At 37.9% G+C, this 12897-nt stretch overlaps 1 protein-coding gene across 3 annotated transcripts in view; it reads left to right on the top strand.

Annotated features, from left to right (window-relative positions):
• RBMS1 (RNA binding motif single stranded interacting protein 1) overlaps positions 1 to 12897 on the top strand; it is a 142488-nt gene that overhangs the window by 115315 nt on the left and 14276 nt on the right. For all 3 annotated transcript variants that reach the window (XM_041472958.1, XM_041472957.1, XM_041472959.1), the window contains exons 5-6: positions 1279 to 1436; positions 4563 to 4642. In XM_041472958.1, coding sequence (XP_041328892.1) covers positions 1279 to 1436; positions 4563 to 4642 — 238 coding nt within the window. The remainder of the gene's footprint in view (positions 1 to 1278; positions 1437 to 4562; positions 4643 to 12897) is intronic.

Raw genomic sequence — 12897 nt, 5'->3', positions numbered from 1 at the left:
AAATATGTTAGGACAATGGGCAGAAACTGATGCACAGGGAGTTCCACCAGCAAATGAGGATGAGCTTCTTTCCTGTGCAGTGCTTGCCACTGGAACAGGTTGCCCAGACAAACTGTGGAGTGTCCCTCACTGGAGATATCCAGGACCTGTCTGAGCACAATGCTGTGCAATGTGATCTAGGATGACCAGACATGGTCCTCTCCAACCTTACCCATGCTGTGATTCTATGAAAATTGTATATGTATATCAATAAAATTGATTTCAGATCATATCACTGCTGATGCTAGAAGAGTTCTGCTGAATGCGGGCATCCTGCAGAGACTTAAATTTATACCAAGGTGACAGTGGTGACATCGAAGTTCTGAACAACTTTAAGGGCCATGTCACATCAATCTGTGTAGATGAAGAAGGTGCTTCAGTACAGAGCATGGGCAGTGATCACCAGCATGGAAGAGGTGCTCCCTTGCCACCGCTGGGAAGTCTGTAGACAAACACTGGAAATCATCAATTCCAACAAAAAAGGTTTCTTTGAGGTGTCATTTCATGGCACATACATAGATAACACAAAGTAGTGATAGCCTAAGTTCAGGAGAATGGCAAAAATATGGCTACATTTTTCTTCTCCCTAATTGCTCATCTCCTGGCTGCCCTCCTCTCTCATTTTGTCTGTTTCTAGAGAAAGTTTTTGGAAGACTTTTGTATTGTTTGAATGTATAACCTAAAAGTTTGGTGAAAGGTCAAAAATGCTCATGTGTGGAAGGCAATGACAGTGTCCCACTTGCTTCTATATCACTATTATTTTTGTATTTTTATGGCAATGTACATATTCTTAAATCCATTTTCTCATTTTTTCCTCGTGTTATTTTCCAATTGTCATCCCAGTCTTTTCTCTTCTTAATTTACATGTGGCTTTCTTAGTGCTTTCCACCGCTCTTGCATTTCGTGTCTGCTAATTTCTTTCCTTTATCTCATTTTTACTTTTTTTTCCTTTGAGAAAAATTCAAAACATGGAGTTTTAACATGGGCTATAAACTGGTCAATTATTCACCTTTATCTCTACTTAAAAATGTTTGTGTCAGCAGTAATAGGATAAAGGGAACTTTCTCAGGAATGCTGCAGGCAGTGGCAGAAGATGGAGGTCACTAATACTGGAAAGAGCAGCCTTTAAAAAGGGTCTGAGAAGTAAAAATCTGCACCAGAATTCATATGCAATTGTTTGTTTTAAATTCAACATGTAAGTGGCACCAACAATAACAACTGATTTTAATTCTCTTTCAGCAACAAGAACAAGACCCGACTAACTTATACATTTCCAATCTGCCTCTTTCAATGGATGAGCAGGAGCTTGAGAACATGCTGAAGCCCTTTGGGCAGGTGATCTCCACCAGGATACTGCGGGACTCGAGTGGGACAAGCCGTGGTGTTGGCTTTGCAAGGTACAGCTGTTAGCCATGCTGGCAGCCTTCTTCCTTTGTTTGGATTAAAACGCAAGAGTAGGTGGAAAAGGCAGAAATTACTGGAAATTATAAAGTTTGTAAAGAGAAGGAAGATGGAAATGGAGTTGTCCAGCAGGATTTTGTTAATTCTTCCTTTGGTAGTGCTGTGTCTCATCTTGCTTAGATGGCTAAATCTAAATTTATTGCTCTTACTGGACAATTATCTCGAGTAAGAATTCACTCTAAACCACTTCCTTCCCTTTTCTGTACTTCTCCTTTCTCCTCTATCCCTGAGCCAGTAAGCAAGGGTTACGTGATGCTTCACAGAGACTTCTCCTGTGACTTTTCTGGCTTGTGAAGTTTGAATCACAGGCAGCAGACCAGAAGGAAGAACCTTCTTCTCCACTCCCACGCCTCTTTTTTTTTTTTTGTTTTTCTTCATTAGTTCCTTGGAGAAAATGAACTCATCATTGCCCTTTGAACATCAGCCCTTTGAATTTTCAGGCTCATTAACATGATGTCGACTGGGAAAGAAAATATTTTTATTCACTTAACAGTAAATCTCATCTTAAAATATTGGCGTGCTAAGTCAAATATCTCACCCAAATCAAAATGAACAAATATTTTCCATACATTAGTAAATGCCTCCTAAATATTCTGTCCATATGAATCTACTTTTTTCTCTAGTTAATGTAGTTATTTTTTCTGGGATCTCTTAATCAAAGTTTTTTCTGTGCTGTTTTTATTTATGTAAGTTCTGCTTTAAACAATCAAAATTTAGAGGTTTTAAATTGAAGGTTTCTATTATCAAAAATAAAAGCATGCTTCAAGCAAAGAATTGGTATTCTTAAAATATAAAATCTCTGTGAAATCAAATTTCAGTAATTCAGATGTTCAGCCAATATACAATAGCTCTGTATTTGAACAAATATCAGAATCTAAAATTAGTGCACAGAAAAGAACTGAACAAATTTATCTCCTGGTGTGGCCAAAATTTTTAGGGATTGGTTTTCCTGTGAGTTGGCTGGGGGATATTTCATGGCACTGTGATTTTTCTTTTTCTTTTTTTTTTAAATCTCTCCCCCCACCAGCCTCCTGACCCCCAACTTCATATGCTTGTCGAACTATCAAGTTTCAAGAAGGTATAACAAAGGAAAAAAATCAGAAATAATAGAACAATATTCACTATTTAAGAGAGGAAAACAAGCAAGTTTTGGCTTTGCTAAAATTTCTTCCTGTCCCCTTTAAAAAAATCAACAAGTGAGGTAAAATTAACTGGGCATTTTAATTTCATTAATATGTGTGTTTTATATGTAGCTTTCACTTTTTGGTACTGTGAAGGGTAGAATCCACTAACACCCACAGTAAAATTCACTTGGCATTTTGCTCTCATTCAGCCTCTTCTCCCTAAACTTGTTTACCACCTCTGCCTTGAATCTGTGGTATGGTAGGAAATATGGTAGGATATATTTTTTCTAATATATTTTCTATATTTCTTTCTGGCTGGAAGTGTTCTAGAATCATATGCAAAAGTCAAAAAGACTTGTGTGTATCCAGAACCTCACTTGTATTGAAGAAATTAGAATAGTTTTAAAGTACTTTCTCAATGTTTCTCTATTATGCATTTTGTGTTTTATATATACATGAGTGAAGTTATTTTTATGTGTTTATTTATATACATAAATATAGTATACATAAGTTACAGGATAAGTATTGCTTCTATAGCTAATTAGAACTTCTTTCCTTCTATAAGGTGAACATTTTTCTTGTATTGGAAAATTCTTGGATAATTAATTAAAGTTAAAATTTTCCAAGAAACCTGTAGACATTAAATAAATATTTTAATTTCTTGCCTTTGGGAAACTTTTATTAGGTTAATAGGGAGTAATGTATTTTATCAAGTCCAGACTTGAGTCTGAAACTAAATTATAGTGTTTGTTTCATGTGAGACAAAAAAAAAAAAAAAAAAAAAATTAGATTTATTTGATGTAGATCAAATAATCCAGAACTTCTGAAAACTCTCTAAGAGATATTTTTGGAATCATTAGGAAAACCTCTTGTTCAGTCTGGCTTTTTGGTGATACTCAGTGTTATATATGCTTGTATTTTGTCAGCCTGTGCAGAAAGGATATCAGAATTAAAAAGATACCAAGACTTAGGAATTTTTAGTCCTGGTTGTTTGCTGCAGAGGCCATTGGCCTAATTTGTGGATATGAATTAGAGACCTTGATGAGAAAATGAAAAGAAATTACCTGTTCAACATTAACCAAACATCATCTTGCAGACAGCTGCTAAAAAAGTTATTTTAAAAGATATTTTGTAGTAATTGCACATCTGAGTCATTCAGTGTGACTGAGTCCAAGGTGACAGTCGGGGCTGGCACATCCTCACTGCAGGTGAACTGTCCCAGGCCAGCAGGGGCTCTGCAGCCCTCTGCCCAGTCTGTTAAGTCTAGATCTGACAGCATGAGTGCACAAACCTGCTCAGGATTTTGGATACATTCTCAGTAGCCATCACAGCTATGCTGGTATTGGCTCCTGTTTGGAACTTGGAGACAATTAAATAAGAGCCAGGTGCATCATTTAGTGGAGATGATGTGTATAAGCTAAAAGCTGCCAAGTCAGTTTGGGTCATGCAGTCAGGCAGGTTTGTATTTGAGTTTATTACCCTTAAACTGTACAGACAGCTCTGAATCCTCTCTTAAGAGTGGCATTAACCTTTGCTGCATGCAGCATGGACACTAAGGATTCAATTATGAATGATAGTGAGTCAGTCCTTCTGCTTCTTTCAAGACAAGAGAGGTACTTGAGGCAGCTTGGACAGCTACAATATAATTTCTGAGTAAATAAGAGTATTATTTTCAGTTTGGCACTGGCTTTGGTCTCACAGTGCATAAAATGTTAATTGAGCTTGGCTTTACCTTTCTGAAGTTATATGTTCTTAGAAAACATCTTCTCCATTGTTCACACATGGGAAAGCAAGCCAGAGCAGTGAAGAGAGGAAAGGCAAGGCAAGAAATATGATTTGAGAAAAAGCAAGAAATGTGCTTTAAAAAAAAAAAAAAATCACAAACATGGGAATCTGGTTGAGTGTTTAATTTATGTAAATTATTCTTTATTTTCAAAGGATGGAGTCAACAGAAAAATGTGAAGCAGTGATTGCTCATTTTAATGGAAAATTCATCAAGACACCAGCAGGAGTTTCTGGTATGTTGCATATATTTCTTACAAGATGTATGAATGGGTTACTGCTTACATGGTGGAAGCCTGTTACACTGATTGTTGTATCTGGCTTCTCATTTAGAGGCAGGCTTATTAAAATTAAACTATGTCTTTTTGGATGGCTGTAATGCTTGCTTGGAACACAGTATATCGCTTTTCTGTTGTAAACCTTTTCTGGGAATCTAGTAGTGTTCTCTCCTAGCAGAGAAACAAGCAGCTAAGATGCCAGCTATGTACAAATTTACATCCCATGTAATCCCAATTGAAGTGAGGAAATAAATATCTATCTGAACGGAATTTGGCTGCTTTTCCATGGACAGGGCTTTTTTCAGAGACAAAAGTGGGCTGGTTTTGTCATCTGTTGATGATTTTTTGAAGCATTTTTTAAAAAACATTTGCTTAGAAAAAAATGGAATCTGCAGCAGCGCCTGGCATGATCATTCACTGGGGAACTGCAACTCTCAAGTCAGTGTAGATTTTAAAATCCTTCAGGAAAATGGAAGGAGGTCAGCATAGAATGCTGCTTCTAGAAATATTGTGCAAGGCAGAATTCAGAGAAGGCTTAGTAAAATTTTGTTGTCACACCAAGTTCCTCATCAGTTTGTCTGCTTTGTCAGCACTGTTTCTAAGAGACAAAATGTATATTCCATGAATACTGAAAAATGAGGAGAGGAAATTCAATGCTGCTGTGTAAAATAGAAAGTAAAGAGGACAATAAAGAAGGAAAGAATACATGCCTGACATTCCAGGCAGCTTTCAGTAGGCATTTTATTGAGAATCCCAAGTGGGAATTTTACAAATTACAGTGTTGATGTGGTTGGGGAAGCTGCCTTTATCCCACTGGTGAAATGTTCTGTGCAGCCAGACCCTGTCACTGAGGAGGAGGAAAGTAGTCCTCGGCAGGCAGACAAGAATGTGGCTTGTTTAGTAAAACTCCAAACATGCCTCATCCCTGAAAGATTGCTCCAGTTTGAGGCAGTCTGTGCTGCTGTAAGGATGGAAAATGCTTCAGAGCACAGGAAACCACTCCCTTCAGCAAAACTAATCTAATGCAGTATTTTGACTTCCCTAGCCTTGCTTTTGCAGACCTTCTGCGCAGGGATTAATTGCTGCTGTTATTATTTAGTTAAAACTTTGTTACAAAGCTTTGGCAAATGTAAGCACATTGTTACATTTGTTACTTTATTAATATTATAATTTTTCTTTGTTACATTTAGTAAAAATGTTACAGCTTATGTAGAAACAGACAATAATGACACTAAAGAACTGCAACAGAAGCTCCTATTAGTGCATTTTAGTTTTTTAATTTTTATTTTCACTTGCATTCTCCTGTTCTCAATGAATGAGCCATCAAGCATGTCATTGCTAATCATGCTCTGTCTCCAGTGGGTCTTTGCTGAAGCTGGAGTTCCACCCTTACATGATGAGGTTCAACTAGCTTGAAATAAAAGCTTGCTGCATGGAATTGTAGGAATGATTTTTGCAGTCTGAAGGAAACATTTAACATAAAAATATGATGAATTAGGGACGAGAAATTTGCAGAGAACTGTCCATTTTCTGAAAGTGGAAACTAAACAGGGGTCTCAAGATATAATCCACCTCACAGGCTTGAAATTCTAGTACTTACTTTGCAAAGCAGCTGTCCAGGCTCCCTGTCTAGAACAAGTAAAAAAAACATGGCTCCAGAGACTGTCCTTGCTGTTACAAATGATACCTAGCTCAGTCAATCAGAAATAGATAACTCCAAATGTTTGAAAGTCACATGGGTCTCACCCTCCATGATACTGAAAATGAGACAAATAATCAGGTGCATAAGGGAGTTGTGAGAACCTTGGTTTTTAAAGACCCTCAATTTCGTTGTACAGGCCACAGCCTCCGCTCCGTTTCTGTGCTGGTGCTGTGAAGTTTCATTGCTCCTTGCAAAGGTTTTTATGGAGATCAAATTCTTCCCAGAGTTCCATACCACATAGCAAGCACCTGACCAATAATGCAGCCTTATTAGAGAATTCAGCTTACGCATAATAGCATACTGCAGTCTGCCAAAACGTGGGGTGGGGTCATGAGGCAGCTGTGATTTTGGACTGCCTGCAGAGAGAAAACTGGATGACAGTAGGAAAGCTCTTGAACAAGCAAAGATTAGGAAACTGTTTTGAAATAGATTAGCGACCATTGGGATTATAAAGGATCAACTTCAAACACATGCAAAACAAAATCATAAAACCAGATCTATGTTTAAATTAAAACATTGTGTCCTAGAAACTTGGCTAAAATCAGCAAAGGGAGCTGGCTCTAAAAACACTGTTATCAAAATTTTACTGTTATCAGGATGAAGAGGGTACGAGAGATGGGCCTGTAATGAAATAGGTGTGGGAGGAAGAACATTTGTTCAACAAAAATATGCTTTCATAATGCAGCTTTGTTATTTTAACTAAGTTTGGGCTTAAATGGAAGAATGGGTTAAACAGTTATAGAAAGCATAAGTGAAACCTCCTCTGGAGCATGAGAAGACACAATGAATAAAACCTCTAAGAATCTGGGAAGGCCAGGGATTAACACAGGGTGGTGTCAAAAGTGTCAGCTCCAGAGTTAGGTGAGTGACTGGGCATTGATGATGCTAAGCAAGCTAAACCCAGCTAACCCCTGGCTATTCAGGCTTTATTTAACTTAATGAAATATATTCAGTATTTAGTGTGTCCTTGTTTATCTTCATTAAAGAAGAAGAAAGGTTAGCTCAGAGAACAATTTGAAATGCACTGCAAGTTGGTATAACCTGAAACTCCTGGAAGTGATGTGTTAGTTTCACCATTGTTGTTGGGCTTTGATATTTTGTTAGCTGGTTGTGTTTTATGGACTATGACTTCCTCTCCATTTTGTCACTGAAAATCAAACTCAGAACTTTAATTTTTGTACTTTATTACCTTCTCAACTATGATATATAACTATTATACGATTGTTATAATTTTTAAGTAACTTCTGCATTTAGTTTCACTCTCCTCCTTAAAGAACTATTGTTTTCAGTGAAGAATGTAGTATTTAAAGGTTTTCCAGTCTCCTGTGAAATGTATGACGTGAATTGGAGGAAACAGACCAGACTGGTATCAAGAGCCAGGAGCCAGCAGAGGAGCAGTGAGAGCAGAGCAGCAGCAGCCTACTTAGCCTTCCTGCTCTGAAGATGATACTCAGTGTTCACTGGCTGTTCATCTTGTGTTGGACCCATAGTGATTGTAGAAATTATCTTCTGGGGAAAATCTTGAAGGGCGTCTCCTCCCCATCACAGTAGCCTGTGTGTGGTGATACACAAGAATACACAAGAATAGTTATATAAATAATTACTTAAAGCAGCTGTGCTGTGGAATATGTAAGGTATGTGTAAGTCTGAGTGTATTTGTCTCTTTTATATATAAAATGAAAAATATGGAAGTTTAAAAGCTACAGAAGTTTCATGCTTGTTCTATAGGCTTTATAGATTATTTAATATTTCTTTTACTGGTAAAGAACTTAGGTGATTTGGGTTTAATGGGTGTAAGGTAAAGAGCATTTTTGCTGAGCAGCCCATGCCATTTTTACTTCAGTAATGGATGAAGTGAATGGCTGGTTATGGTGATGATGCAAAAATCAAAAGTTATCCATGACCCACCCCTCTCTTCCCACTTAGGATAAAGAGATTGGTTGCTCAGATTCTCTTTTAGGGGTGAAAATTGAGTGTGTAAAAGCCCTGCTCCTGCCTGTGTTCTTGGCTAGACTGGGAAGAGGTCCACCAGGGATGATGCACACTGTGGTTTGGAATGATCTGGCCTTGGACATCTTGCTAGTGTGGGGAGGAGTAAAAATGGAGCCCTGAAGTAGCTGTGTTCTGTCAGTCATATTCTAGTGTTTCCTAGTTTCTTACCTTTACAAAGTATCCAGCACTGAAGATCTCTAGTGAATTTAAGCTACTTGACCAAAAATTCAATTTTTCTTTCAATTATCTTTCGCAAATCCTTTGGAAAAAACACATAAACCACTGCTACAGGGTATTAACGGCTGACAGTGCTGATGTTACTCTTTGTTGTCACACTGAAGGCAGAGGAACAAAAATGTCCTTCTTTTCATCAAGACCCTGAGATTAGTTTAGCAGGGCAGAACGTGGTGCTGAGGTACCAGGAATGTAGGTTTGATCCCTGTATGGGCCATTCACTTAAGATTTGGACCTGGAAGGGACCCACAAGGATCATCAACTCTGAATATTTTCTGAAATCTGTGAATTAGAGGTTTTACTGCTCTAACTCCCATAATTTGCAATTGCTGCTTAGTTTTAAGAAGTGACATAGGATTAGAAGAGAAAAATGCTTCTTAAAACCACTCAAAATATCCTTCTGTCACAAATTATTAAACTTTGTGTAAATTATTAAAGCAATGTAATCCTGAGCATTATGTTTAAGTGAAGACTAGGATGGTGAAGAATAATACTGAATTTCTCTTTAAACATATAAAGCTACCCTGATCTTGGGTTACTCAATTTCTTTTTTAATTCCCACAGCCTTTGGCAAAAGTTTCTAGCTGTACAGGCTTGCTCTATCATTAAAGTGATGTTTTAGTGTCATAATTCATTAAGTCCCATATGCTTTGCACTAGAAAATAAGCAATGAATCTAAAAGATGCAGTTTAACTGAAAACTGTATTAAAGAATTTTTAAACTATTTTGTTATATTTTTCAGTAACTGAAAGTAGGGTTTATTGAAAAGTTGATAAAATTAGCCATGTGAAGTCAAGGGTGCAAACTCAAGGTCCAACAAAGAACATCAGTTTTGTTTTTGCATTTATCAGTATCACCTGGTACAAATTTGGGTAGACACTGAACAAAGACAAACTGAATTCTAAGGTACAGACGTGTGCAAAGTGTCTACAGCAAGGAAGAATTTACTGGACTAATATTACATTCACATCTCTCTTCCATAAAAACACTAGCCCTAGAAGAGAGTGATTCAGGGCAGGAAGAGATGGTCAGCACTTTCCACAGCCAGGTTCTAAAGCCCTGACCTGATGGTGAAGGCCAGGAAAGCTCGTGGTTCCAGATCCCCTCAGTAGCTGCAGCTCCACAGGCACCTGCAAACCCCTGGCAGTGCTGGTTTGCATTGGCTGTCAGAAGAGTGGGCATGTGAAACGTGGTGTCCTAGCTGCAAAAGCTTAACTCCACTGTAAGTTGTAGCCTTTTACATCAGGTACCTCTCAGCTGTGAATGCAACTCTGAATATTTGTACTCTGCCTTTGTCTTGCACATACATACAAGTCACTGAATGATTAATGATCTGCTTCATCATTGGGCCTGCATAGTTCCCAGCAATTAAACAATAAAAATGACTCTCCCTTCCTTCCTGTACTACAAAAGATTGCTTAACTAATCTGTGGGACTTGTGAGAGCTTTTGTTCAAATATGTATCTGTCACATGCATGCACTTATATGCAAGAGAGAGAATGCGTTGCATATTTGTGAAAACTGTGAGAAAAAGTAAGCTTAGGAAATAAGGTTCAGATTTAATTTTGAGGAGAGTAAGGTTTATGTTCCTTCTTTGGTAGGAGGGAGATCAGTAGGTCGAGATGAACGCAGGAAGGTTTATCTGTTTCTCATGAGCCTCCCTCTGGTGACCGTCAGTCATTGTGGTGGTGCAGGAATGAACACGGTGTTTTTCAGGTCATGTGTATGGAAGAGCAGCCAAAAATTGCAGTTGGGCTTCCCACTGGAGCTGTCCCCACTGTCAGCATTCAGATCTTGAAGCAGAATCAGGGAAGGCAAATGCTGTGCAGCCTGCTCACAGGAGTGCTGTATTAAATAGATGGTCTGCATGGGGTTTTTTCAGTGTGAGTTGGAGCGTTCCCAGCGTTTGGCACCTTTGATGGGTGCAGTGAGGAGGAAAGGAAGGTGGAAGGTCAGAGAAACAAGAGTTCCCATGGCTGGATCTGTATTCAGGAAGATGGAGCACTAACCTCTAGTAGGTCACAAATTGATAGCTTTTAAAATGTTTGGGTTTCTTCATTGATGCAGGTTTTGGATATTATGTATGCAAAATCCTGTACATGTGGATAATTCTGACTCCATTTTTTCTTCCTCTTTAAATTTGTCAGAAAATTTTTACAATGCAATACAGAAGATGTTTAGTCATCTAAAATGTAGCTGGTTTGAGTTATCAACTGACAAAAAATTCAGATTTATTCTTAAAATAGGTTTTTATGAACATTTTATTCAAAAAGTTGGACAGGTTTACTCTGCTTTTTCTTTTTTTTTAAGAAAAGATCTTTACGTTGAGACAATGATGGGAAATGCAAGCACAAATTAGGCTTTCAAAAAAGTTTTTTATAATTCATTGTAGGGATTTTTAATGAAAGCATAATGCAGCTTTAAATAAAGCATTTACTACCTGTGAGGCTATGATACAGAATGTCAGGGCCAAAAATCTTTTTCTGATGTCTTTCTGTACTGTTCTCCTGCCAGAGAAATTGAATTTTGAAATTAAATTTTGATTTTTCATCCAAAATTTTATAGTGCATATTTTGGAAGTCACATATGCTCCTCACAAAACTAGATTTTTTTTTTTTTAGATAATGTAAAAGTAGACAAAGATATTCAACTTGGGGAAGAGCTTTTTTTTTCATTTAAGGCCATTAACTTCAGTATTTGGACCTCCTCTCTCAGGGAATGGATTTCTGGTTTCCACACTGTGTAAAACCAATCAAAATTGTTTCAGACCAGAACCCGAGAAATTCAGCCATATTGGCTAACATATTCTGAGATTACCTCCTATTATTTCAGCAGAACTGTATGCGGACTAAAATGCTGTGTGCTATGGCCAAGGTTATTAGATATGGCTTTTATAAAGCAGCATCAAATCATCCATCACCGTATTGATATAGTACCTTTTTGCTCCAAATACGTTGAAACAGAAGTTGCTCATAATAGAAGAGCCCAAAGCAAAACTCAGTTTTGGTAATGCCAGAAATCCCCTCAGAAATACAAGGTTTTGAAGACAATATTTTCCAGTTTGTCTCCTACTTTTAAGTTTCTGCTATTTCCTTGCTCATTTACTCCATCATCCATGGGTCTCCTATATTTTTCCAGTGTCATTAGCCTAACCTTTTCCTAGTTTATTTTATGATTATAGGGTTTTAATTACCATTCTCTGAAGGATAATACATTTTAAATTTATTCGGTTGTCATGTTTAATGTTATAGTCTGACATTCTGTGTAACAGCACCCAGGTAGGAGAGGTCCAGGTCTCTGACCTGTGTGGTCAGTGCTGGAGATGAGACAGGGAACCACACACCAGTTCTGTCTCCTTTTTTATAGAGAAGGCTGTCACAAGATGTGTCATGCAGGAAGTGGATATTTTTCCAGTAGAAACAGAGCTAGTGTTTTAGGTGTGACCTCCAAAGCCAGGGATGACTGGTCCATTAATATTTGTTTTGTGCCAAAGTTTTAAAAGTCAAGCTCTTTGTGAGGTTACGCATCCCTGAGGTTTTCAGTACCGATCATCTTTTGCAAATGCAGACAGGGTGAAGAGACATCAGCACTCACCATGGTTATATTAATAGATTTTGTTGAAAATTTTTCTTAGGGTTGTTTTTTTGCAGGTGGCCTTCCCACCCCATGTGTTTACGCTGCATTTGGAAACTTGTATGTTTTCAGGTCCAGCCATGTCTCATGAAGGTGTTTCCAAACAGAGAGTGACTGGAGGAGTGTCATGGTAAAGCTTAGACAGCTCATGTGCCAGGAATTATTGGCAGAGAAGCGTTGACATCCAAGTCATAACAGCGCTTCCACCCTGTGATTAGGGAGGGTGTGGTGTGATGCAGCAGAGCTGTGCTTCAGCCATAGGTACTTGGAAATGTGGAAACTAAGAACAGGGAAAGAAGGAATGCTATGCAAACCTTTTCATTGCTTCAATTCTGACATTAAAAATTGAAGTCATGATCAGGATTATGTTAGGAAAAACAAAAATAACAATAACGAGAAAAAATAATAAAGTATGGTGATGCTGTTTCATGACAGTATGCAAAAAAACCCCAAAAGGACAATCTTGCAGAATTTCTGGTTGCATTGGGTGTTCTTTATAGAGCAGAGATAAAATGGGAATGGACAATTGTGGCATTTTCTCGATGCAAGGCCTCAGGACATAAAGGTGCCTCTTCTGGATGAGTAAAACACTGTAAGTCTTGGGACATTACTGATACCTCCAACGGGTGGGGAGAATGTATTACAGACCTCT

Source organism: Pyrgilauda ruficollis, unplaced genomic scaffold (genome assembly GCF_017590135.1).
Source record: "Pyrgilauda ruficollis isolate IOZ18807 unplaced genomic scaffold, ASM1759013v1 scaffold3, whole genome shotgun sequence".
Lineage (NCBI taxonomy): Eukaryota > Metazoa > Chordata > Aves > Passeriformes > Passeridae > Pyrgilauda > Pyrgilauda ruficollis.
The sequence above is the reverse complement of the archived record's forward strand: the minus strand, read 5'-3'. Positions and strand labels throughout refer to the sequence as shown.